Raw genomic sequence first — 27068 nt, 5'->3', positions numbered from 1 at the left:
TAAGCTGAAGAGTGTTTAATCTTTACCTTCAACTGCCCTGAACATTGATGCTAGATCAAGAAATACAAGGCATTTCAGACTTAAAGGATTAATTACAGTAAACCTGACAGGATCATTGAAATTACACTAATAATGTCATTTTGTGCTGAATAAGAACAGATTTACTAAAGGAAGCAGTTTATGTCCCAGTGAACACATTAGATAGCTGCCTGATTCAGACAAGGGAAAGAAAATTTTCTTTTCCTAGTTTCTGAGTTACAGTAACTAGAAGGTAAATACATTTATCAATGTGATGAACGAGCATGCCCTGCAGCTATTCCATGTATATTAACTTGCTTATTGTTCTAGCTAATGGGTCCATCATTCTGAGAATTATCCTCTGTCTCAAACATTTCCCCTTTGGTTAAGTTGGCATTCACAACCCTGCAATAGGGAGCAGTCACAGCAGGCTAATAGGATCTTCCAAATTAAAAATACCATTGGAAAGCAGTGATTAGTCACCACTCGGGCATCATAAGTAAGAAAAGGTTCACAAAGTTGTGTTTTCTCTCTCTTCCTGATAACACAACTAGTGATTCAGAGGCAAGAACCCAGTATATAAATAGGCAAACGTATTTGAAAACTAAGGAGCAACACATGCACACAATTTTTTAAGCTAATGCCCTTCATAGACCCCCTCAGCACCGCCATGTCCCACAGGATACACTGAAGGGGTTACATCAGAATAGTTTCCTATAAAAAAGCAGCAATCAAAACACCCTTCATTTCGTATCCCCACTTCTGGCAAAATAGAATGCTGCTTACCAACTAGTAATAGAGGCATTCCAGTCTCCATAGTGAAGAGAGAATTAGCTGTAATCAATAAAGGAACTGTGAAAGAGGCAATGGTGAAAACACAAACCATAATTAAGGGGCTACAGTAAAAGAGGAAAGGTCCCCAAATGGATAAATAATTCTCGGCCATAAGGTGGGAGGAACTGTTAAATGAGCACTTCTCAAAAGAGCAGGAGGTCATTTGGGCAGTTTTGTTTTCATATTATGTCCTGCAGAAATGGGGAGAGCAAGCAGATCTGAACAGCACTCGAACAAGGGCAGACTGAGGAACAGGTCAGGATCATAAAGACCTGGTAATAAAATGGCAGGAGCTTCGACTGATAAACACTGGGAGAAGAACTTAAGCTTCACTAAGACCGATGGTCTCCAAGTTCACAAGTGGGAGTTTGGGAGCTGGCAGACAACTGCAAAAACCATTAGCTCACCACTCAGCAATAAGCCAAAAAAATCCAATGTCAAATATTAGGAATCGCTGGAAAAACCTTAGAAAATGATGAGGTCCTGCACAAATCCATGGTTTGCCCATATCTTGAGTACATGTACTTCTGATTCCCTGATCTCTAAAAGGAAACAGTATAATGGAAAAAGGTTTAGAGAAAGAAAAGAAGAGAGATTACAGTTATGGGACAACTTCACTACAAAGAATGATCAAGCAGGCTGTGAGTACCCCAGCCTCAAAGACTGACCATATCAGGAGAGCATGACTGAGCTCTACAAAGTCCCAAAGGGCACAGACTGCAGGAGGACTTGGAAAAGAAGTTGTTGTACACACAAACCATGAGAAGTTACAAAGAAGCTGATCGATATTGTTACCATCTTTTACAGAATTGCCCTCACAAATTTCACTTAATATCTTACCCAAGGAAAAAGAATTATTACACAAATTGAGTGATTCATAATTTATCAGGACACTGTAGTTAAGCTTACAATAGTATTCTATTTGAAGTGCCATAAAATCATTAAAAATCAAGGGGATTTCTCAATTACTGCTTAAAATAAAGACCACACGGTATTTCAGTTACGAGGCCCTATTTGTGATCATAGTTGCAAAGTCTGATATCACAAACATTCGGAATAACGAGGAAAGTAATGTTTTCTTTTCAGAAGTTGAGTTTTAAGCATGCTAAGTTGTATTGTACCTGTAAAGAGGAATCAGCTCTGGCTCAAAGAACTCTTAATTCCATTTCCACAGCCAGAAAAATATTTCATAATTCAATTGGAACATTATTAAATGATTATTTCTGCAGCCTTTATACTGTGGTAATGCTTCATGGTTCAAGATGTCCTGAACTCTGTACACATACAATAGGAGTGAAATCCTGTACCATACATCCACTGCACTGCTCACAAAGCAAGGTATAAAGAAGGAAAATTATCACAGAAGTAAGGAAGACAACAGTAACTTATTTCATTTCTTCCCTCTGCTTTGTGATATTATGATCCAGGGATACTGGAGATATTATTCATTAACAAACAAGTTATTCTATAAAGAGTAACAAAAAATAAGTATAAAAACAGCAAAAAAAAGTTTGGCTTTCTACAAACATATGTAGGATCCCAACATCTCATCAAACCTGAGTTGAAGCATTGTTTTTTCTTTCACAGATATTATGGTCTCTCAGTGTTATAAAGTTCCTTAATTTAACACAATGCACTGAGCATTAATCTAGGACCTCTATTCTTCTATCAGTTTGGGTTGAAATGGTACAGTAAAGTTTAAAAGCTGTGTCTGCATACTGTTAAGTTCCTTCAACAAATGTATTCACAAATCCACTCATGCCCACAGGCAACTTGATCAGATAAGCCCTGTTTCCTTAAATGAAGTTAAGAATTGGGATGTATTTAAATCACAATTTAATCCCCTGCAGTGATGCTGAATTTAACATTTTAGTATCTGCAAGACACTTTTTCCTGCAAAACAGCAGAATGCAACAAATTCAGTCATCCAGGTAATGTATAATGGCAGTATATCTTTTGATACATTAAAATGGGAAAATTAGTTTACTTGGTTTCCGACTCAGCTGTTCTCTATTTGTTTTCAAAAACTATCAAAAATTGCCTGCATTATGTATTAAAAATGTAATCCTTCAGCACAAATTTATTTTAAATCAACAACAATTACACACAGATCGCTAAAGAACAAGGATAGAAGGATTTAATCATATGCAAATCTTACTACCAAACCATCGAGTTGGTCTTACCTTGAACTAGATCTTGACTTTGTGTCTTCCTTTGCTGTCCTTTCACTACCAGCATCTTCGTTATTCTCCACTTTTCTCTCACACAGTTGTTTTCTCTTCTCCCACCTTTTCTGCTGACTTGAGGCGCTTTCTGCTTCTCCTTGAGAGCCATTTTCTGCTCCTACCTGTGAACCTGAGGAATGTGCCAGGCACTTAGAGGAGACAGGCAGATTTTGCTCTTCTCTGCCAAAGTCTCTTTCTGCTAATAAAGCAGACGTTTCAGGTTTTAACGTTTCCTGTGCAGGGACTGAATTGTCCAGGTTATCTACATGGTCCATTTCCTTAGACTTCACTAATGTGTACGAAGCATTTACAACGCCTCCTGCACAACGTTTAGTCTTTAAACCTTCCACACTCTCCTCCCTGCTGTCTTCACAGCTGCCACAACACACACAGGAATTAATTAGACAGTTTGTGGCAGCTATACTGAGTTTATGAGATTCATCCTCCTCCTCATTTGCTAATGGATTAGCAGATCCAGGAACACAATTAATAGCTGCTTCAGGGGTTACTGGGGATTCTGAGCTAGAGGGAGATTTAGGATTGAATATCACAGTAGCAGATATTTTCATTCCCCCTGTCCTGTGAGCTATCATTTCCGCCATTTCTGCGTCATCAGCATAAGCATCCCAACCATTGAGGTATAACTGTGAGTCCGGACCTTCTAAACAGCTGCATGAATTTTGAACTGAGATGCCAGACATCTGCTTGTTGTCTTCAATATTGTTATTATTGCTTACATCGCTTTCTGCGTCTTTTAAGAGCAAAGTTTCCTCTGTTTGCTGACCGTTCTCATACAGCAGAGCGTCTCTATATTGCAGGTTCTGCTTTGAATTATGACAAGGGTTATTCACCCAAGCAAATGTATCACTTACTGAATCCAACCCAGCAAGAGCCTCTCCCGCTCCATCTAGGTCATCCATAAAAAACACTCTGTCTTCCTCATCAGTTAAATTGTCAAGATGGTGTCTCGTTGGTGAAGCTTCTGCACTGGAACTATTTCTTAGGCTAGGTCTGTGAGCTGGAGACTGACAAATGCTTGGAGGGGAAAGCAGCGAAGACATTTCATCTCCAACTCTGTGTACCATCCTATTCAGCTGTTCCAGCTCCTGTTCATCATATTGCATTGAACAAGCCAGCTCAGCCTCTGTGTTCTCAGCTTTTGCTGAGAGCTCCGTTGCTGGCAAAGTCGCAGTTATGCCTGGTGTAATGACAGAGGGAACTTCAGGATCTGTTCTGACTGGAAAATCCACATCTTGAGAGATACAAAGGTTACGCTCCAGCGTGTGCAGTTCATCCTCAGTTAATGTCTGAAGTAGATCCCTAAAAACAAAGAAATAGATGTGGCACTGCTATTGCAATCACAGGAGGCACCGACATTACACAATTTAAAAAGGCTTTTACTGTCAGTACTGAAATCCAGAAAGTGAACTTGGGAGCACAGAGTGCTTTCAGCTGCATCACTCATGGAGCATTTTGTATTCATGTTCAGAACACGTGGGACTGCTGGTGCCTGAATTTGAGAACACTCAAGCAAATACAGGGTGGCAAATTATTTATATCCTTGCAAAGAAGCCCCAAAATAAATCAAAGAAAAATGGATCATCTCCTTCAGTTTCCTGCATTAAAAAAACCCCTACACTCACTGTGTTAATTTAAATACAGGTTGCCTTGCAAGATGACAAACTTCTGATTAACAATTGTCACTAAATAGTAAACGAGAGTTACACACTGTATAGTAAATAAGAAAGATTCATTGCCAACATCAGGAACAAAGTACGTTTAAAATGCCTATACATTTAAAACATCTTCTACCGGGAACAGAATTAATGTTAACCACTACACAAAAATAAATAGTAAATCTCACTACTGGAAGTTTAAAACTAAATGGCAGATATCATTATCAAGCATAAAGTTTAATTAAACTGAACCTACTTCCACGGTTCATTTCCTTTCTGTTGAAGCATCTGTAACTCGCCAGTAGATACAGGCAAGTACTGTGCTCATATGAAAAGAAGAATTCTCCCTCTGCTTTCATTACTCACAAGACAAATGTAATGAGGGCTTCTGCAGTCTATCCTGACAGCTCTGGTGCTTTTCACTGAGGCTTTAGAAAACAGCGAATTAAGAAAAGTGCATGTTGGGTTTCACCTCCTTTTATTAGCATGGTATCACAGCAAAGCAATCTAACCTTGAAAATACAAGGAACATTTTTCTTACAGTGGCTTCAGCCATGAGACAAGGTCTTAAAATGTACTGTGCCTATTACAAGCTGGTAGTAACATCTACTCTATGTACTGCAAAAACAATAAATGTATTTTACTGCCAATATCCAGGATGCAGAAATTACTTCTTCAAAGATTGAGGCCATATGTTCACTCAAGGACATCCAGATGAGCAGAGGACAGGGCCACCCAACCCAGGTGCAGGGATCTCATACATCTGCCTCCTTCATGGACTCTGCTCCTGTTCTGACTGGCACTTTATGCTGTTTTCAGAAGGCAGCATCAATGCCAGCCTATGACTCAGTCCATACTCTGAACAGAACACAAACAGCCCTCCATTTATGGGGTTGTCACTGGAAGACACGATGGAGGTATGGAAATGCAATTTACATCCTCCTGCTTCTGCTGCAGTAAGCCAGGCTCAGCACAGCGGCACCAGCAGATCGGCTTCAACACAGCACCACTGAGAAAGTGACACTGATAAATAACAAACATCACAGTGCTCCCTTACTATAAAAGTCTTGGAATCAGCTCCAAATTTTAAACACAACCATCTTGGAATCACGGGATCATAGACTGCCCTGGGTTGAAAAGGACCACAGTGAAAAGGACCAAACTAACACATTTTTCCTGAGTCACTCTTTAACACACTGACAGCAGGTATACAATATTTGATTTCTAGAGCACATGTAAAGATTTCAGTGTATGTAAAATGGTAGAATCCCCTGATTCTGCACCATTTAATCTTCAGCCTGCTTGACTACACACCACTGCAATCCACAGGGACCCTGCCATCAGCTGTAAGAGGTCCACAACCATGCACCAGGCAGGCAGGGGGCTCAGAAAAGAGGGTAGATCTAAGGAGTACTGCAAGATCCCTGATTTGCTAACCTCCAAAAATCACCACCTAGCAGTCACAAATGCACATACAGCATAGGTAATATTTTATCTCAAGAATGTTCAGTCATAGGCATCTAAATTAAATATACATGTATATACCAGATTATGTTTGGTGTAGTTCTAAGGCTGACTGAAGTGGTTTGGCAGAAATGGTTCAAATGTCAAACATATACTATATACCCTACTACATACGTACTATTAGATAGATAAAATAGAATGCTGATTTTTTATGTCTAAAATCAAAATCAATACAAGGACCTTGCACACATGAAAATATGCAAACTGACCATATACTGCTCAGCTTCACCAAACCTAAACAAAAACCCTTAATACTTCTGCTCAGAGGGTCTCCACAAATAACAATCTCTACTATTTTCATTGCTGACAGGCACAAAAAATCGGCTGAGACAAACATCTATTGACCAGTACATAAATAAAGTACTTACAACACTAAGAATTCTAAGAATCTATGTGATTCTATGACTATGATTCCTTCAAACAAGAGACTGCCACTAAGAAAAAAGTTCATTTTTTTCCAACGTCCTAATAAATGCTACCTCACCAAAAGCATTTTGCAAATAGTCGACAAGAACACCAAAATCACATTTCTTAATGGCCATTTGAAATAATAAATTATATATGTACATCTTGGAACACCAGAATCCCTTTTTCCAAAAATGAACCTGACAAGAGTTGTTTCATTTTTGAAAGCATGCAATGAAATTTATAGATATTGAACAGACAAGGATGTTACTTGTGTCTTTTCAACCCATGAATAAAGTCCAGAGTAACTGAAAATCAAATGGGCTAAGCAGTGAGCTGGCTTCACTAGTTCTCATTTTCCCCATTGTAAGGAGTAAGAACAAAGTATGGATCTTAAGAAGTGGATTTGTTTTTAAATACTTTCGGCTTTAGACAGCCAGTGATGTGGATATTTATAAAAACTAACTTCAGAAATACGTTCCTCACTAGGAGATCAATCTAAAGAACCGCAGTCCCCATGAAAATTCTTCTTACATCAAACCACTGTCATGACAGACAAAAACGGAGACACAGAAGTGAAAGTTGGACACGGGAAAGAAAAACAGCCACGGTAACTTAAGCTCCATGGAAATAAAATTTGCAGTTGGTAAACAAATACCAATTATAAGAAAATAGCAGGGTCCATGGGTTGAGAGAACACACTGCTTTAAAGGCTACTATTTTAATGCCCTTTATACTTGAATAGAGCCAAAAAAACCCACTCCTCCAATGGTTACCAAGACTGGAACACTGTGAAAAGAGGTACATATAAAATGATACATCCTGTAAAAACAGATCCAAAATATGAAAATTTATAGTCACTTCTATTAGATTAAGAACGACCTGAGCATTACATCATAACATACAGAGAAAATATAATAAGCCTCGTTAAACAGAAACACTGACGCTAATTAGAAACAGGATCTCCCAAAATAAACTGCAACTTTAATATTTCAGGCATCAACCCAACACAGGGAAAAGGTGAAATGTAGTAAAGTGATACTCAGGGAAAAGAAAATAGGAAGGAAAGGAAATGTTCAGAAAACTCCTGGTAACTGAAACACAAGTTCGATACTTCATGGGTACATGAGGCAGGTGAGAGGAGCATCTATCTTAGTGTTCACTTAGCAAACAAACACTTCTGCAGTCATTTATGCATACTGATTTTTACTGATTTCCACTGCAGAAAAGCAGCAGTTGCAACCACTGTTTGTTACTTGCCTTATTTTTCTTAACAGTGTGTGAAAAGGTCTAAAGAGTTCAGACATATCTTCTGGCTTGTGGTCCAAGTTTAATGGTCCCTCGGAGTAGACTACAAGGCCACTGCAGTTCAGACATGCACAAATAGACAAAAATGAAAACTTAATCACACAGAGAAACTGATGGCTGAGGAATCCAAAACGAAACCATACATAAATATTAGAACTACATTCAAGTTACTGTATTTTCATACTGTTATCTTGTCCTGTATTAGAATTAAATGTTACTTAAAGAAGCAGGAGAAAGTTTCTCTTCCCTCCAACCGATGCTTCTCTAAAGCATGGGAGAAAGAGCAATGGAAGCCCGAGAGAAAGTACATCATTTTAATTCATTGTTGTAGACGAACCAGAAAAAAAATAAATTAATGAATAAACCAAGAAACTGATTATTAGGTACGCTGGGGGAGAATCTGTCTCTAAGTATAACCTTCTAGGAGATCCCAACCTTTTTTGAACTGGGGAGTGCAGAACTGGGCACAGTAGTCTAAATGTGGCCTCACCGTGGCCAAGAAGAGGGGAGCATAACCTCCCTTGATCTGCTGGTCACACTGCTTTTAATGCACCCCAGGATATCACTGGCCTTGGCCACCAAGACACACTGCTGGCTAATGACCAACCTGTTGTCTAATAGGACCCCCGGGTCCTCCTCCATAGGGCTCCTCTCCAGCAGGTCAACCCCCAACCTGTACTGACGCACGAGATTATTCCCCCCACAGGTGCAAGACTCAACACTTGCTCCTTTTAAATCTCATCAGGTTCCTCCCTGCCCAATTTTCCTGTCTTTTCAGGTCCTGGTGTCTTCTGCTCACTAGCGAGCACCTTGCACAGCCACCTAAAGCTTTCTAAGTTACAGCAGCAATGCTCTTACCATAAGTAAGACAAATCCCACTAAAGTATTTTTAAAAAATGAAAAGAAAATAAAAGAAAATAAAAGAAAATAAAGACCACTTCCACTCTGTTTACCATCTGACAAATACTGCTCTTTGTCTTCTGTTTATAAACAGACATGAGTCTGGCTCATGCCCTGGTACCAGGATAGTACTGTAGTCTCCCATCAGGCTGGAAGATGGCCATCGAAAAATTCAGAGTTGTCAAGGTAACAGAAAGTTCAAGAAATCTGACTACTGAACTTGATGAATCTCCTTCTGGGGGCTGGTGCTCTGAGGGCAGGAGCGGGGAGGGGGGAGCAAGAAGCCATTTGCTTCTTTTGCACGTTTTGTGTGTGTATGTGCGTACCTTAAATCATCCTGTTACCAAGGATACATGCTTTTTTTTTATTTTTATTTTAAACTTTATGAGCTTCAACAAGGAGACTGACACAAAACAACACAGTTATCACTGACTCATGTAGTAACGTTCTGCCTGAATGTCACTTCTTTCTGAGTAGAAAAGCCAGAGACTGCTTCTGCTGAACTTCATGCAGACAAAACATCACTCTTTCATCAGTTCCTACGTTCCCTTCACTTTCTTTAGAGCTTAATTAAAAGAAGAAATAAGGAAATATAAGAAATAGAAAAGGGCTACAGCACTACCAAGAATGATTGTGAAAAGGTCTCTATTTGGTACCTTTGAAAGGATTCTGAATCAAAGCTTGAAACTACTGTGGAATGAAATAAAAACTGCTGAATTCCAGAAGAATACTACACTCAGGATTTGGGGCTTCTTATTTCCCTACCACTACTATACTACTCCTATACTGCTTTTATTAGCTAACTTTAAAACATTCCCAGTGGTAAAATCTTTAAAATGCACTGGCTTTACTCCACATAAACTGCTGTCTTATTAGATCAGGAACACTCATTATGAAAAATGCATTTGACCTGATCAATCCTGAAAAAACTGTGAGAAGCAAAAAATCTCTTTTAATTCAGTTGTTGGAATGGTCAATACAGGGTACAAATTCATACAACAGTTTATACTTACTAATACTTTCCTTGCAAGAGATTTAAACAGACTCAGTGTTCACAACGTACTCAGCTTGTTATGACAGTTTCTATCAGATCTTGACTAATTAAGAAAAATACATAATTATAAGTATGATTGTTTTACAGAACTTGTATCCTTAAGCCACATTATTTCTGAGTGACAGAATATCTGCTTTCAAAAAGATCATTTTTTGACAGTAAGACATTCTACATTCTGATGTTTGTGGTTCATCACTCAATTACTACTTGTTTTCTGGAGGATGATCAACCAGTAGTTCTAGAGCCCTGCTTTCTACAGCCCACCTCTTCCTCTCTTTCTTTTTGCTCTTGACCTTCTACAATAAACTGGCAATGACTCTTCTTAAATAAAAATCCTCTTCTTCTGTTAGAAAATGCAAGAAAACTCAGGTGAAAGAAAATATGTCAGAATTCTCAGCCAAGTTTTCTAAATTTGAAATCATTTTGTAAGTGAACAGAAGCGGAGCAAAATAGTTAACAGAATGACTTACCATACAATGGCTAATCTTGGAATAGTAAACATTAAAGCTGGTTCATAGTCATCAATCATATCTTGAGTGAGGTATCCAAGCCTTAAGGCTCTAAGCAGAAGAATAAATTGATTTAGTAAGAGCTTAGAGTCACAGAGAAACCATTTCAACAAGAAAAAAAACTGAAAATAATGTGAAGTAAACCTGACTGAGTGCTGCAGTCTCCACTGTGAAAAATAAGAAAAACAATTTCAACATTTAAAGCTCTTAAGATTATCCAAAACCAAAATAATTCTTACTCCGCTTTCTTTTCTTATTCACTATTTTATGAATGCTTTCATTTGTTACTGGAAAATACTGGTGGTTATGGGCTTGCAAGCAAAATGTTTCTAAAAAAACAGGAAGTATTTCCTTTCACTTCAATTAAAATGTGCTAAAATCCTTTAGGTCAAAACACACTATGCTTACAAACATAACTAAAAGGAGTTATATAAGGCCAGATATAAGATATACTTTTATGACGCTTCTTAAAGGATAGTGGTAGGGCATTTCTACAAAGGTTTAGATTGAAAGCCCAATGCAGCAGTGCTATAAAGCTTTGAAATGAAAATCTAGCAATTAATTGAATTGCTTACCTTTCCACAGTTTCACAAAACAGTACGATTACTTCTTGCTGTACATAATATTCTTTTGGAGACTTCACCGGTACCATAGCAGACACATAACTATGAAGATTACAAAATAGTCAGTGTACAACTTGTTTACACGATTTACCAATTCAGACCATATTTATTTACAAACATAGGCCAAATCACTGTAGAAATATAACATTTCCTAAGCCACTTTATATGTGGGAGCATTCACTACAAAACCTGCACAGGGTAAGAAGTTATACGAAATGCAGCTGATTTACTTATTGCACACTGAGGTAATAGAACTCAGAAGCAATTTATACGTATAATTATACACATCACACAGCTGGAACTGCATACTCCATGGCATAGGGAGGCAGGTCCTACAAAGATCTTTATTACCACATCTTGACAGTAGAACAGTTGATGCTGCATTTCATGGAGAGAAAAAAAAAACAAAAAACCCCAAATACATATTTTATCTAAAAAGGTTTCAGTTGAAATTGTATCAGCGAAATTCATTTAGTCAGCAGAGACACAATTTATGAGAGTTAAGAAGTTGGCCTCATTTCTATGTGGAATTACATGCAGAAGTCCTAATGGACAAGGCAAGAAACAGCAGTAGAAGGAAGTTGTTTTCAGTCATATTATCCAAACAGTCATTTGAGGACTACACATAACATAGGAAAGAAAAAAGGTGTTTCAGAAAACAATGGCAAATAAAACTGCTGTATGTACACAGGTTTGAACAGATCACAAACTGAGCAGGCATCGTCCAGAATCAGCTACTGATTGTTGCTTGTGTCTGCATGAAAGTCAGGTTTAGAAAATGTTTTCAATCAGTGATTTCAATGATTTCCAATATAGCAGCATATTTATAATTCTCTGAGTAAAATAAAAGAGATTACAAACACTGAGGAAGGACAAACAGTAAAAGAAAACAGGACATTCTGGGGACCATTCCTAAGAAAATATTAAAACAGTATCCAATTATAAGAAAAACTGTTCTGATAAAGGCAGGAACTGCTGTATTATATTAGATCCATAGATCTAATATAATATACTTGTCCAGGATCCTGTCTCTAACTATTCCAGCATCTCATACTCCTAGGATACATACAGGAAGCTGTCTTAAATCATGCAGCACAACACAAGATTCAGTCAATATGATCTTTAACCCAATAAGGAGTTATTTTTCTCACCCCAGAAGCAATTATTTTTAGTTTTGCCATAAACCTTCAAGCCATAATTCTATCACAAGCTTCTAAATCAATACAATCTTGACTTTAATTATGGCTTGTGTGTAAAAGCATTTCCTTCATCAGATTTCAATTTGCCTTCTTAAATTCAGTGTACATCCCACTTTTATGCCTTAGCATGAGAGGGATCAAAATCTCATAATCTCTGGACTGTTCGTTATCATAAATATTTTTTTTAATGTCTCTTATTTGTCACCTCTCCTCTGACAAAGAAAACATTAAGGGAAGAGATTTATGGCTTCCTTTTGTGTTTTGGATAACCTCCCTCAAATGCCATATGCCATTGTGCAAACAGAAGATTACAGTTGACTTGCAGAGAGCAAATGCCGATTGCTAAATAGCTATTTAATTCTCTATTATTGCCACAGTGGAAGAGAAAAATATAACAATACAACACATTACTGAAGTATTCAGAAAAAGAAAACAGAACAAAACAGCCAGCTTCCAAAAAATAAAAAGCAAGCAACAGTGACAGCAGCCAGGGAAATGATCTCAATGCATTTACTTCGGATCAGTTACCTTAATTCAAATTCAGCAAAAAGGACATCAAAATGCTTGAGTGAATCTTTCATTTTTTCAGTGTAGAGGTTCAAATCCCGTAAGGCCTGGTCACGTATGATGTTTCTAACTTCCTCTAGGCTGCGGGTCAGATCCTTGGCCAATGGTCTCATCGCCATACTCTCAATTTCCCGATTCATAATAATAGAACCAGCAGCCAAACACTATGAAAACACATTGAGAGAAGAAAATGTTTTTTGTAAAGTTAATTTTATGTTAACAAAAGCAGAAGATGAGATATCTGATACTTTGACCCAGGGCAGGACCTAGCCTACTAAGGGCTACTAAGTCAACGCAGCAGACATCCTCAGCAATTTAAAACTGAGCTGAGTGCCATCTGGATGAATGTTGGTAAGGTCACATCTTAACACGAAAAAAAACTGCTGCTTTCACTGCTGAGCACAGGATTATAAAGCACTGATACTGCAAATTCCTTCTGTAAATTCTGCCCAGGACAACCCTAACCCAAAGGAGCCCACAGTTAACAACTGCCAAAGAAATCTTCAGAAACACCTAGAGATATACTGGACACAACAAGACAGGATCTGCTGAGATAGATCACATACTATAAAAGGAAAGGAGGCACTGGTAGAGAAAAAAACATGGTTAACAGCAGGAGCTGAGGGATTGCTTCAGGTAGAGAAGATGCAAGGCTGAAAATAACATAAGGTGCTCTTATGCCCTGAGATGCCTTGGCTACTTCCCCTCCACTTTAACAAATGCACTGTGCTTTAAGTCACCTCAGGGCTAGCAGACCTGAAGACAGTAAATTTACCATAAAGATGTCATAATAATATCTTTAGCCAACAGATATCAGTATTAATGAATAAGTACCTTACATTCCACATGCTTTTTTCTAATTCCTCAGGCTTCCCTTTATTAATATAATTGTGGCCTTACTCCTATAAGATGCTGTGGAAGTAGTTCTTTGAGAGAAACCAGGTAAGAGAAGGAAATGTTCAATGTTCTACACAGAATCCATCATATTTCCTGCATACATATAGAGCAAGTACACGAAGTGCAGGAAATGTCAGCGGAACAAAGTTCTGCATTTTTAATACACATACAAAAGCCATAGTGAAAATCCCCTTCCACTGTGCATCCACAGCAAGTTCTCCAACATCTGTTTCCTTCACTCTTTAACTAAATGGACCATCTTCAAAGAAGTCTCAGAGTATATGTTAAATTCCAACTGCGAGCTTTAAACAGCAAAAATTTGCCCATTAACCCCAAGTAAAAGAAACACAAGAGACTTACTTCTGCTCCAAACCAAAGCTGGCCTGCAAGGTTGTCGTGGCGTATTTCTTCTGGAAACTTAACACAAAAATCTCGGTTGGCCCGTTCGTGAGGAATGCATTCATCCATGATTTGGTTTATGATGTTCAAAACATTATCCTGGAGAAAAACACAAGACAACACATAAATTGTTCCAAAGAAATCCCAATTTTCTTTTCTAATTTTTAATGGAACTTGTTAGTGAGACTCCAAGTAAGCAAGGTAGAAAACGCAGTATGCAACCTATAATGTCACCACACACATGCACACAGAGCATCCCCTACGGTGAAGAAAAGCAGAATATTGCTTGGAAGGAACTGTAGAATCAGAGAATACCCTGAGATGGAAGGAACTTGCAATGATCACGGAGTTCAGCTCCATGCAGGACCAAAGGAAGGGTGGGAATTGAGTTGTTGTTGTTTTCTGATTGTTTCTCAGACTCGCTTCACTTAACTTTGACTGCTTTAGCAGGACTTCTGATAAGGAGGAAGGACTTAAAGAACTTCTTAATACCTCCAGCTATCTATCTGCAAGATACTGGTAAATCAGCCAGAAGTACAAGTAAATTAGATTTCTTTCATTTCCTCTCAGCAGCACCAGTGACACGCGTTCCATTCTTCCTGAAAAGCATGCCCTACAGAGTGCCCCGGAGCCATAAGAAATTGACTTATGTTGTGATAGTCAGGGTTGAGTAGACTTGAGTTTGGCCCAGAAATAGAGACAAGGAGGTTTCACCACTCCAGATCCCAGTGAGTAAAAAGCTGGCACACCTCTGTGCCTCCCGGACCATCCAGGAGGATGTGGGGACCACAGCACTAATTAGAAAGTGCTTTGTAATGTCTCTAACCTACCTCTGGAGCAGGACAAAGAACAAAGTGCCCTAACCAGCTTCTTGATATGCAGAAAATAATCTGTATTCATTTACTTGAGAAGATAATTTTCACACAACCCTTCTGGGTACTGCAAGGAATTTAATTACCATAATAAAGGTAGAATCAGCGCGCAGGGAAGGCCGAGTGCTTTCATTATAAAGACGCTTTGTTTGTCTGAGGCTTTTTGCACTATTTACAAAATTCACATTCTACTTAAAATACTTTTCAAACAAATAAAAACAAATCTGCTGTGTACAGAACAGTTTAACAGGCAGAATTGCTTTGAGAGCGCACTTCGCTGCTGTATGTTTCTCTGCACTTAAATAACAGAGGACAGCAATTTTATATAAAGCTGCCTCTTTTGTACATCCCCCGCTGAGAAAAAACAAAACCTACTCTTGAGTAAAAAAAATAATAATCTGTATATTCTTTAATTCTGGTGAGCATTTGGTCAGTGCTCACAGACATATGGTTCAGGGATTTGAGATGGTCCTGTATGGAGACAGGAGCTGGGCTCAGTGATTCTTCAGGATCCCTTTCAGCTCAGGCTGTCATATGAAGATGCCCACACCAGGCTCAGCACTGGCACTCTTGGTCACTTGCAGAAGGGGCTGCAGCCTGCCTCCACCTGCCCCCCTCTGGGTAAATCGGAATGAATTACATGCAAATTAATAGGCAGTGTCAGGGTGACAAATGGAGACTAATGGCCAGTTACTATTTTCCTTCATCCCTTCTCTTCCTCCTCTGTTCTATATAATACAGATGTAGCTAAATGGATCAGTAGAAATGCAGTTTCAGAATTCCTTCTAGGTAGTGCTCACCCCACATCATCATACAGGTAAGATCTAGTTGGGATGATAAAATAGTTTGAACATAGGTCTCATAAGGAAATCAGCTCCTAAACCATTCATTTCCCTCCTCAAAGTAACAAAGCAAAGAATAGAACCAAGGATTATAACTTTTAAATTGGAGGAAGTCAAAAGTCAATCATGATGTACTTCAAATCAGTTATAACTGATTTATTTCAAGTGCAGGTGCTTTGTCTGTAGCTCTGGTATTGGCACCAGAGCAACAGAAGTTGGCACATCAGAACAAAAAAAGCAAGATTTCTGTTTTCAGGGTATTAGTACAAGTTTGCAAAGATCTTTTAGTCTCTGTATCAATTCAGTATTAAAAGTAACCCTACCAGCTGGATTTTTTACAAAAGCTGCAGAAAATGTAATTACATTTATTAAAATAGGGAACTCAGAAAAGAATTGTGTTTGAATCTGATTTGTACCAGTTTAAATCATCCAGTTCAATTTTAGGTTAGGACATGATATTTCAACTGATTTTACATGGCACCAAACTTGAATATGAGAAAGTACAGTTTCCCATTTCTTGTATTCTAAGAAGCTGTGCAGAAGAGGATCGTGAGGTCCATATTGAAAAGCTTTTCCAGATTGTTTAAATGATTATTTAACTTTAACGTGCTCCTTTTCAAATGCTATCTTATTTTACAGCAACAAGACAGACAGAGATGAGAACCTTTCCCTTCCTAATCTATTGGTGATAATGGAAGACTAAGAAAATGGTATTTGATAGAACTTCAATACGTAGTGCGTAGGTATTGAGACAATCCTATGAAGTAAACTGTTTTTGCTGTTTCAAGATGTGTAGTTTCACAAATTCTCTCTCTCTCTCCTTATTGTGTTTATTTTATCCTACTACAGGAAGAAAAAAATGAATACAGCTCTCCATTGGATTCCATCCCTATTCCATTCCTTCTTCTTATGACACCCAGAGCAGAGAAATCTAAATAGGGAATTTAGAACACTTGCTACTGTAATGATTTCAAATCTCAGTTGCTTTGAAACTGGAAGAATGCCAGCCAATTTAGACAGACTAGCCAATGCATTGTAAGCAAATTAGTCTTTTCTTTATAAGAGCTTCAAGAAACATTCAATTTAGTTAATTACAGCATTCTGCTTTGTAAGCGAATGAATGGGTTCAGATACATGGCAGCATGGAGGTTTTGCTCTAATTTAAGCAACAGAAATCAATTAGTTGGAATTGAAGTCGTAAATCTTTCACTTGATCCATCTTTCTACATAAAAGCCTCCGGATGTTAATGTATCCTTTGGTGGCTTTATCTGTTATCTGCTGAATCATTTGCATATAGGGATGAGCGCTTCTGTTTCGGCTGCTCTCTTCAGGCTTTCCAGCAGCACAATGGCCAGCGCTGCTTTTGGGATTTCTTCCAAGTTCTGCATTTCCTGGAAAACAGAACTGGGTGCTTCCTGTAATGAAGAACATTTGTTTATATTTATTCTGATAGGAAATAAAACGAGCAGCAGAGGGACAGCGAATGCAGTTAGCCGCAGTAGAGAAGAAAAAGTTGGTTTATTTTTGGCCCAGCAATAATTGCCCATATACTCAATAATCAGAGCAAAAAGCCAACAGTAACCACTGCATTAGCCTTTGGATAGGTACAAAAAGAAGAGCTAATAACTGCATCTTAGCTATGGTCTAAAATGTATGCTTCTGTCAGTGAAAGGCAGACTTATCTAATCTTCCATACTTATCCTTGATAAAACCTGTGCTGCCCCTCCATGCCATTAAATTTAATATAATTTTCTTGAGATCCTCTACAAGAGGAAAGTAGTTTCCTGTGTTGCTAAGTACCATTTTGTTCTCCATTGTTTGGATTATCGTAGTATCTAGCCATGGTAACACAGCCTGATAATATTACCATGAGCTCAACAGACAGTGCTTGTTAGCATCCTCATTGGAATATGTCCTTCGAAGTTCCTGCTTCTTTTTCTGGCTTGAGGTTAAGTTGCAGACCACTTCAACAGTGCACTGAAGAGAAGCAACTCATGAACAGAAATTACATAAAGGGACATACAGGAAGATCCTACTTTAATTTAAGGAGTTAGCTGCACTCATGTTTTTATGGCTTACTCTAAGCAGAACATAACAAATGCGGTATGTTTTGTAAGTAAAGCAACAGGATTCAGAGGACTCCCACATTCTGGATTCAGAACCCCACAGGGTCTCTGCCAGCCCATTTCAATGATCACAGTCTCTTTCCACATAGCAACAAGTTGCACTGCTTTCCCTCCACCCCGTTTTGCGCAGACGTCAAAGGTCGTGCTTTCAGTCCCTTTTTTGTCTGACGAGCTCTGTAATTATTTCTCACTGCTAACTTCTAGATGTTCCCCATTCTAAAAGTAACTTCAGACTTTTCTCTACTTTGTGCAGTAGTTGACTTCACTTAGCACACTATAAAACACTTACAAAATTCACCACAACTGAAATACAGATTGGATCTCTAGCAATTTAAATACTGTATCTCTCCACTCCAGTAGCAACAATTGCTGGTCTGTTGAACTGCAGCAAAGCTACTCTTCCAAAACTGCCTCGACAGAATATCCTTCTGAGGGCACAGAACACTCCAAATAATGTGGGTTTATTAACAGTAATGTTGATTTTTATCTCCTTTACGTGCTCCAATTTATTATGCATACACTGAAGAACTGCATCTCCAAGTAGAGTGATAGATGCATTTGGAGCTGGTGAAGATGGGCACCAATTTTCAAACAGGAGAAAATGCAGATATTTGATCACAGCAACCTTTTTTTCTTTATTTTTTTTCCCTAATCAACATTTATTTATTTCCAGACTAAAACAACATTTCCACTAAGCCAGCATGCGCTCTTCCACTGGATTACATTTATATTTAGCTTAAATCTGCTCCGAGAGTCTGCCTTTAACACAAAGACCTAATCGTGGAATTAATTTCCCTCTTTTCATGCTCCCCATCCAAATATAGCTCTCAGTAAATACAAGAGAAATCACCATTAACAGAAGGGACATTCCTAATTACCACCAACTTCAAAGTTTATGTTAAGTAACACATCCTCCATTTGCAAAGAACATTTTCAGATCTCAGAAAATCTCAGTGTTCCCAATGTCATCATAAGAAAAAAGAAAAAAGTTACCTGTTTTACTTCTCCACACCAACGAGCCATTAGTTAATAATAGACATGACAGCCCTAGCTGAAATGAAGCATATCTGAACTTGTACTGAAGAACTGGGCTCTCAGCACAGAGCTTTTTGGCCAAGCCTTCCTTCACCAAGAAGGGAAAACTCAACTTTGCACATGGTAAAACAAGGTATTACTAGATAAACACTGTGGTTAAACACATGCTCTTAAAACAGCTTAATAACTACTTGAGCTTTTTCCATAAAGACTCTACAAGGTTTGTCTTGTAATAAAAGACGCTTGAAAACAATCCAGTAAGTAAACTGGTACTTCAACATCCCCTTTTATGTAGTTTCATAGCAACAGAGGAATAATTCCCTCTGAACGTGGGCATGTGCTAGAATAAACATTATCTGTTTATTACCTGAGGTTTCCTGTTCAGCTCAGCAACCTCAAAAATGCAGGATCTCTCAAGAACAGTAAAAGTTGGTATCTGCTTCTGAGTATTGCTTCAAAGGTACTCAGCAGCGGAGGACAAGAGCAGAACAAGGAACACATCATCGTGACTTACTGCCACCTCTAGGAAATGCTACTGCAACTCTTTACTCCAAGCAAAAATGGGAAAGCAAATGGGATCCTGGGCTCCATCAGGAGAGGGGTGGTCAGCAGGGATAGGGAGGTGATCGTCCCTCTCTACTCTGCTCTTGTGAGGCCCCATCTGGAGTACTGTGTCCAGGTGTGGAGCCCTCAGTACAAAAAAGATATGGAAATTTTGGAAAGGGTCCAGAGGAGGGGCCACAAAGAATGATCAGGGGGGCTTGGTGTTGTCATAGACAACACATCTCATCTATGATCGCGCACTACCGCGCTCGAAGGCGATGCTCTCGTTAGCAGCTGTGTACACCCCAAGTGTATATAGCGTCATGTAAAGAAGCTGACCTCGCGAGTGTTTGCCATAGATGCTTCCCGTAAGGCCAATAATGAGCCGTCACACATTGAGGGGAGTAAACTCTTCGAAAGGGCTGCATAATATCAGGACTAGGGGGAAATGGTTTTAAGTTGAAGGAGGAAGATTTAGTTGGATGTTTAGGGAAAGTTCTTTACTAGCAGGGTGTTAGTCATGAACAGGTCGCCCATGAGGTTGAGGATGCCCCGTCCTTGGACGCCTCGCCTTTTATGTGTTGAGAACTTTGGCCCTAGGGCAACCTGATCTAGTAAATGTGTATGTTTGGTGGCCCTGCCAGGCAGGGGGGTTGGAACTACATGATCCTTGAGGTCCCTTCCAACCCGGGTAATTCTGTGATTCTGTGATTCTGTGATCTGTGAAATACCTTAAAATATTAATCTCCTTATATAAGGCCAAATATCAGTCAAAAAACAGAAAGGGAAGAGAGCCCTTGGTTAGCTGACGGAGTTATACTGATGACCCAACTTTGGGCCAAGCATTTTGTATTTTCCAGCCTCCTTGCCCATCATTCCATAGTCAAAAATAACACAAATCAACAAACGATTCCCAACTAAGAAGAAACGTGGATAAACAGACAAAGAAAGCATAGAAAGGACAATTCTTTTCTAATTTAAAAAAGCTTACTGCTGCACATTTGTTTGTCACCAGGTTGTATCAATCTGATGGTAACTTCTGGGCAAAAAAAAAGCAAATGTAAAATCAGCAGGCATAGCCTAATTTGGTTATTGCAACCAAAAAACATCAGCCTTTCTGATACTATGAGCAATGAAATCAGAAATACTATAATAAATTATTAAACAAAAAGATGAAACTACAGCAAAAAAATCTTTTATCAGACAGAAACAATGCAGCAGAAGCATTTATTGTCTGGAACTTAGGGATAATCTTGGTATCACCAATTAAACTAATCAAGAAATGCTTCTCTGTTTCATTTTTTGTCTTAACTGGCACTTCAAATCAATTCAAGTGTAAAAGAGAACAATTTTTCTCTGAACAAGGTTGGCTCACTCTCTTATCAGTGAACTGCCCACCCTTCTGGTATGAATTTCTGAGTCTCTTAAATCTGTCTCCTAAATATAGCGCCTGTGGGAATTTCTCTAGAGCCCACCAGCTCCATTATACTTTATGTAAACTCACAAACAGGTACAAATCAGGATACCAGCATGAGTCCATCCTTATCACAGATCAATGAATAATGAATACCCAAGTGTTCCAGTTCTATTTGACGGAGAGATTCTGCCTTAGATTCCTACTTTTCACCTCCGCTGTTCCAAAAAAATACCCTTATTATGTACAGTTTCTCAACTATGGGAACACTAAGGCAAAGATTTTCAATTTCTTTAAGTTCATTTTTTTCCCTATAGCTCAAAAATTGGCCGTCGGTCTCCTTCACTGACCTCCACTAACATCACTAATACAAAGTCTCAAGGGTTGCAAATTGAACAGACCAGAAACGCTTGGCCATTACTTCTTCTAAAAGTACTCTGGGCTCAAGCCATGCTGTTTAACCTTTATATCATTTAGTAACGTAACATAAGAAGTAGATTCTTGCCAACTTCTAACTAGTCACAAGGTCTCAAAATCCAATGGAGACTTTCTTAAAGCTTTAGTCTAACTTGTCTCATTTAATGGTATCTATTTCTGTCTAATTCTAGAGGTAAATGTTCTTCGATGGACAGATGCAATCAAACATGAAAATGTCACACCTCTGAATTGCCTCACTGTTCACAGTGATTACAGCACATACTCCCAGTTTGCACTTGTCAAGAATGTTAATGAATACAATTAGTATAATTTGCTGCCAATTCACTATGACAGCATCATTGTCCTATAAGTTATTTAACAGCTCTTCACAGATATCTTCTTCACCAAGAGGTATTCATTAAAGCCGACTTTCATTTAAACACTGCTTTTTCATCAGCCTGGATACAATTCAGATAAAATAAAGAATGAAAGGCCTGTCCTAGAGATCCCTGACTGTCATACCACTTGAAGTTTTCAGATAAGAGAATACAACTTCAGATTAGTCAGTTTTTAAAGATGAGCAGCAAACAGCGTAAGGCCATTCTGCAATATAAGCTGACAGGTAGCAATGCCAGCTCAGGAAGCCTAGCTCTTATCTCACCCACTTTGCAGCTCTCAGTCTTATCTCCAGCCTGTACCAGGCAGTCTTATCAACACTGGCAGCTTCCTTGTACGCAGAGCATATGTGAAGGGGTTCAGTGCACCGATCCACAGTAATCCAGGTCATTTCCCTGGTAAAGTTCATGGGATGACACTGCAAATATTTGCATCAATACAGGTGAAAATGCAGCATCTTAGCAGTCTAAAGCTGGCAGCAGCTTATTTAAACTGGCTCTGGATAAGGATCTATACAACCACCCCTCTCTCTCTCTCTCTCTCTCTCCAGTCCTGGCCATGGATACACATCCAGCTGCACATGAGCAATTTCATACCATTGCGCAACCATACGTACAGCAAATCAGTTTTGCTGGGAATGCAACCCCAAAGATCTGGCTATAAGCAGGCTTCCAGATTCAACACACCTCAGAGCTTGCTTCATCCCTGCTGGAACACAAGCCTGCTTCCTGGGACAGACAGACTGCTGCAGGAAGGAGAGACAGACAAGGCTGCCTTCTTGGATAGCAACACAGGCTCTAATCAGTTTACATCACTTCTAACATGAAGCTCTGCTCTGAGGTTTTACCATGCTGACGTGCAGGGATAGGAACAAGAATTGTGTAAGCTGGGCTTGGAAAAGCTTTATAGTGGCACTGTCAATGGATTGTGGAACTACAGCCTAAAGGAACCACATGCTATAACACCAATATCCATATTTCAGTAAATATTTTTACAATCAAGTCTATCTCATTTGCTCAAACTCAGGCTAGTATGTTATTACACCAGCCATCAGCCATTAAGCTGGATCCAGCAAAGCTCAACTCAAAACTAGAGCCCAAAACTTCACAGGCATCAATTCTAAAACTGAATTTTCAGGCTCATGAACATCTCCACTGTCAGTATATTTAACACGACCAATTTCAGAATTTCCTTGCAAAATAAATTACAGAAAGAGAATGCTGCCTGTTGAGGAATGCACTTGGAATTTGATATTCTCAATTATAAAATATGATGTGCTTTTAGGCTCTTATTTGCATTGCAGAATAAGTCAGACAACCAGAGATATGTTAATTAGATCTACCGAGGGAGCCCTTCTCATTCCAGTCAGAGGGTTAAATTATTTTCCAGGCAAATTTGCAAAACCCCCCGGAAGCAGAAATAATAAACCAGGCAGATCCTGAGGCCACTGGCTTGCAGGAGCACACAAAAACCATAGAATACTTTTTTAACCCAGCTATTGTGAAAGTCCAAAGTAAACATCGCTACATAAGCCTGACAGAATTCATCTCTAAGACTACACCAGATCTAACAAAAAAATAAAAAAATAATTGAGAGATCAGGTCAATATGACAGTTTATCTCAATGCCTCTTGTATTTACGCAGATCAACTCACTGAGCTTTGTAGCCTAAGAATGATCACTTAGTTATTTTATCCCTGGGGTACCTGAAAAATCACAGAATACAAGTATCTGATGCTTGCTATTTGCTTCAGCAAATTTCACCCACACACACCTTGGGAATGAAGAACTTACTCACAGGGCTGAGATAAGAATAAAGTACCCTGTACAGCAACACCAAAAGCACAACGGCTGTTTTTCTCCCTCTTGCCCCTCCTCTGAACAGAAAGCACAGCTGCAGTATTGGCATTTGGGAAGGACCATGTACTGGGCTGATACCACTGTTGTTAATCTCACCACTGCTTTAAAATGAAGCAATACCATTTTGTGTAAGTGAAAATCCAGCAGAGGTAGAAGCGTGAGAAAGTGAGCATTCTTAAACCACCAGAGCAGTCTTCAGTTCATACAAATATTTGTTTTCCCAGGTGTTCCAAGTTTCCATGTGTACAAGCAGTGCAAAAGCTTGCAGGAACAAAGTCTACCATCTGCTGCCTGCTCTCCCATAAACATACCTAGGCTCACCATAAGCTGTCTACATATCAACCTTTTCCATCTTCTCTGAAGTGTTCCTCACTCAATAAAACAGGTAGTACTTTGAGAAACTAAGTTATTCATAATTAAATTACTGTTGTAAAGTCTGCACCAATCGTTTTAGAACATTATGCTGCAGTGAGCTAAACCACATTCTTTCCAAAGCATAAGTCTGAGGAAGACATTGATTACATCTTTACAATGCAAAAGGAACTAGGAGTTAAGACTGCGCTACCTACATTTAGTACTCTTCCATCTTATGATAAAGTCCCAGTGACTGATCAAGTTAACAGGTAAGTTTCTCAGTTTTTCCTGTTAATATGCAGAAGTCACTGGTGTGCCCAATGCATAATACATCTAGATATAGATGTAGACTTCCTTTTGTTTAAGGAAAATTTACAATCTACACATAAGAAAAACCGGTTGCAAAATATTCCACAAAATATTCATAATAACCCAATATTACAAATTTATAGGCAGTATTATTAAATACACAGTATATTGTTTTTATATTCATAAAAAACAGGAAACAGTTAATGACTTATGAATTATTTCATACAGGGAAGTTTAACCTTTAGCTTTCAAAGCTGTTAAGATCCCAATTTAAATTGAATTCCACTGCTATGGATTTTCTTTATGAAATTAATTTGTCGTCTTGCGTTTCTTATCATACTTGTCCAGGATGAAAGAAGAATTATATGACTTATTTTCTTAAATGATTAAGTGGAAAAGCATTTAACAGCAGAAAACAGACTTAATCCCCAAGGGCAGAAATATCAAGCAAATAATTTGCACATACTCAAAATGGATTAGATTGGAACGGACCTGAAAGATCGCCTAGTTCCAACCCCTCTGCCATAGGCACGGCTGCCAACCACTAGACCAGGTTGCTCTAATGGTTGTCTCAGAACACCTCTGAAGAATGATGGTACGTTGCAGTGTATTTAAGTCACGAGACTGCATAACCAGTTTAGATGCTGATATGTGAATTCATCCTGCTTTGCAATAGTTAAAAAAGAGAGAGTAAATAAAAATGGAACTGACAGTTCTCAGATGACACCACTGAAGAGTGTGGAAAAACTGTACAACTATAAAGCCCCTGAGAGTGAGACATTACATTAGTGCCCACAGAAGTGGATCTGGTATAGTTCCATATCTCATAAAATGCTGAGTAAAGTCAGTTTCAAAATGACCTTACGCCCTCATCCTCACTTAGCCTTCAAATGCACAGAAGTTAGCAGCATATCTCAGATACACCAAATCAGTGTTCAGTCAAGATACTGACATGCCCATTCCTCTTAATATAAAAAGTATAATCCAGGGCTCACAATCACACATTAAGTAACAGAGCATCTTTTCCAGCAGTGTCAGAAGACTCAAACGAAGAGCGTTCTGATTATTTCTGGCTTAACCTTTTGCAGCTGAGTTCTCTTTCTCATAGAAGAAAACATTGTATTTTATTTTGGACAGAAAAAAAAGTTTTAGCTTTCTAATTGAAATACATATAAAACATTCACCTTGTTTTCCTGTGGAATGGATGACTACCTCATCTTCCACCAAAGATACATTATTTTTCCTTACAAGTTTGCATGCGAAGAACCTGGCCATCATGAGCAGATGGTGCAGCGTGACCGAGCGTCACATGCCCTTTCAGCAACAACCACCCGCTTCCCCAGCACGCACTACTTAATACAAACACATCCTTCTTCGCACTGATAAAAAATTAATTGTATTTTATATACTAAGACAAGTTTCCTTTTTCATTATTTACTAACTTGTGATTCTAGCTTCAGCTTCATCCTTGTGAAACAGAAATACACACAAAATAAAGGAATCACGCTGAAATACTTTCCATCCTTTGCTACAGAGAAGTCCCCGTGTGCTGTGTGACAGTTTGCTGCATTCAGGGATGACTCTCCCCAGCTACCTCAAGAAGCAGCACCAAACATTTTTGGAATCCTGCAACCACTTCCGAGCTTTTGGTTTGGCTGTTTTTTAATTAAAGAGAAAAAGAACCTTGGTGTTTACAATCTCAGTTACATATATGAAGCAAGCAGAGGTGAAAGGCAAGCAGATTGTCTACCTCATATCAGGCCATTGCTAACTCCTTCCAGATGTGCCACATTATCAAACAGCGATGCTGTTTCATCCAAACACCAAAAAGCATCAGATGAAGAGATCACCCATTTTTAGATTTCTCTTACCCATCCAACTCCAGCATCAGAAAGCACATCATGTTTTAATGCTTATTTCAGTGATGAAGGCTGGAATTGTTTTCATTTCTAAATTAAAACGCAGATTTTAGCACACCAAGCTGTGATAAGGGAGGGTCCCAGAGGACTCCAGCAGCATTTTGCCCTCAATCTTTTTATTTGTTTTTCCCAAAGTCAGTTTCTACCCACTTTCCACATAATACAGGCAGCTCATGCAGCCCACTGCTGACAACCAGCCTCTAACAAGCATGCTCCTTCATAGGAAGAGCCAAACTCTGTTTTCCTCAGTGCTTGAATAGGAAGCAGCTCATCTCAAACTGATATTATCAGTTGTTGAAATAAGCTGCAGGAAATAAGGAGATAAGTATGACTGGTTGAAAGAGCACTTCTGTTACCATTCTGACAATGTATTTTCTATAGTTACAGAAATTGAGGCAGACAAATGATAACAACCAAATTTGTGTTAGCTTCCTCTAAGGGCTCTGATTCCCCAAGTAACATCAATTTACACCAGGATAGATAATGAGGTTCAGACTCACAGGTGCCTACTTGGCCATCACTGTACAGACTAACCTGTGTTCACAAGTTGTACACTAAAGACTATGCACATTTAAAGCCTGATGTTTGATCAAGTCGAAAGTACAGACCAATGACTCAAAAATGATGGACTTCCTATTTAAGGTATCCAAGAAGTGTTTCCCAAGTGGCTCCATCAAGCAAATAGCAGGAAAAGAGAAGAGCCAGTATAATGTTACCAGTCAATCACTCATACAGGAGCTGAGAAAAATAAGGTTTCACAAATACTACAAATTTCTCATTTTACTACTCTGTGGCAAAGCTCGAGAGGTACCTTATCTCAGCAAGCAAATGTCTTGCTTCAGG

General features: G+C 38.8%; 1 protein-coding gene across 5 annotated transcripts in view; it reads right to left on the bottom strand.

Moving 5' to 3' along the window:
• Positions 1-27068, bottom strand: part of ZFYVE28 (zinc finger FYVE-type containing 28) — a 120901-nt gene that overhangs the window by 28964 nt on the left and 64869 nt on the right. For all 5 annotated transcript variants that reach the window (XM_015862850.2, XM_015862852.2, XM_015862849.2 and 2 more), the window contains exons 3-8: positions 14100-14237; positions 12804-13006; positions 11029-11118; positions 10415-10504; positions 7943-8044; positions 3036-4397 (exon numbers count right to left, since the gene is read on the bottom strand). In XM_015862850.2, the coding sequence (XP_015718336.1) occupies positions 3036-4397; positions 7943-8044; positions 10415-10504; positions 11029-11118; positions 12804-13006; positions 14100-14237 (1985 nt within the window). The remainder of the gene's footprint in view (positions 1-3035; positions 4398-7942; positions 8045-10414; positions 10505-11028; positions 11119-12803; positions 13007-14099; positions 14238-27068) is intronic.

Source organism: Coturnix japonica, chromosome 4 (assembly GCF_001577835.2).
Source record: "Coturnix japonica isolate 7356 chromosome 4, Coturnix japonica 2.1, whole genome shotgun sequence".
NCBI lineage: Eukaryota > Metazoa > Chordata > Aves > Galliformes > Phasianidae > Coturnix > Coturnix japonica.
The sequence above is the reverse complement of the archived record's forward strand: the minus strand, read 5'-3'. Positions and strand labels throughout refer to the sequence as shown.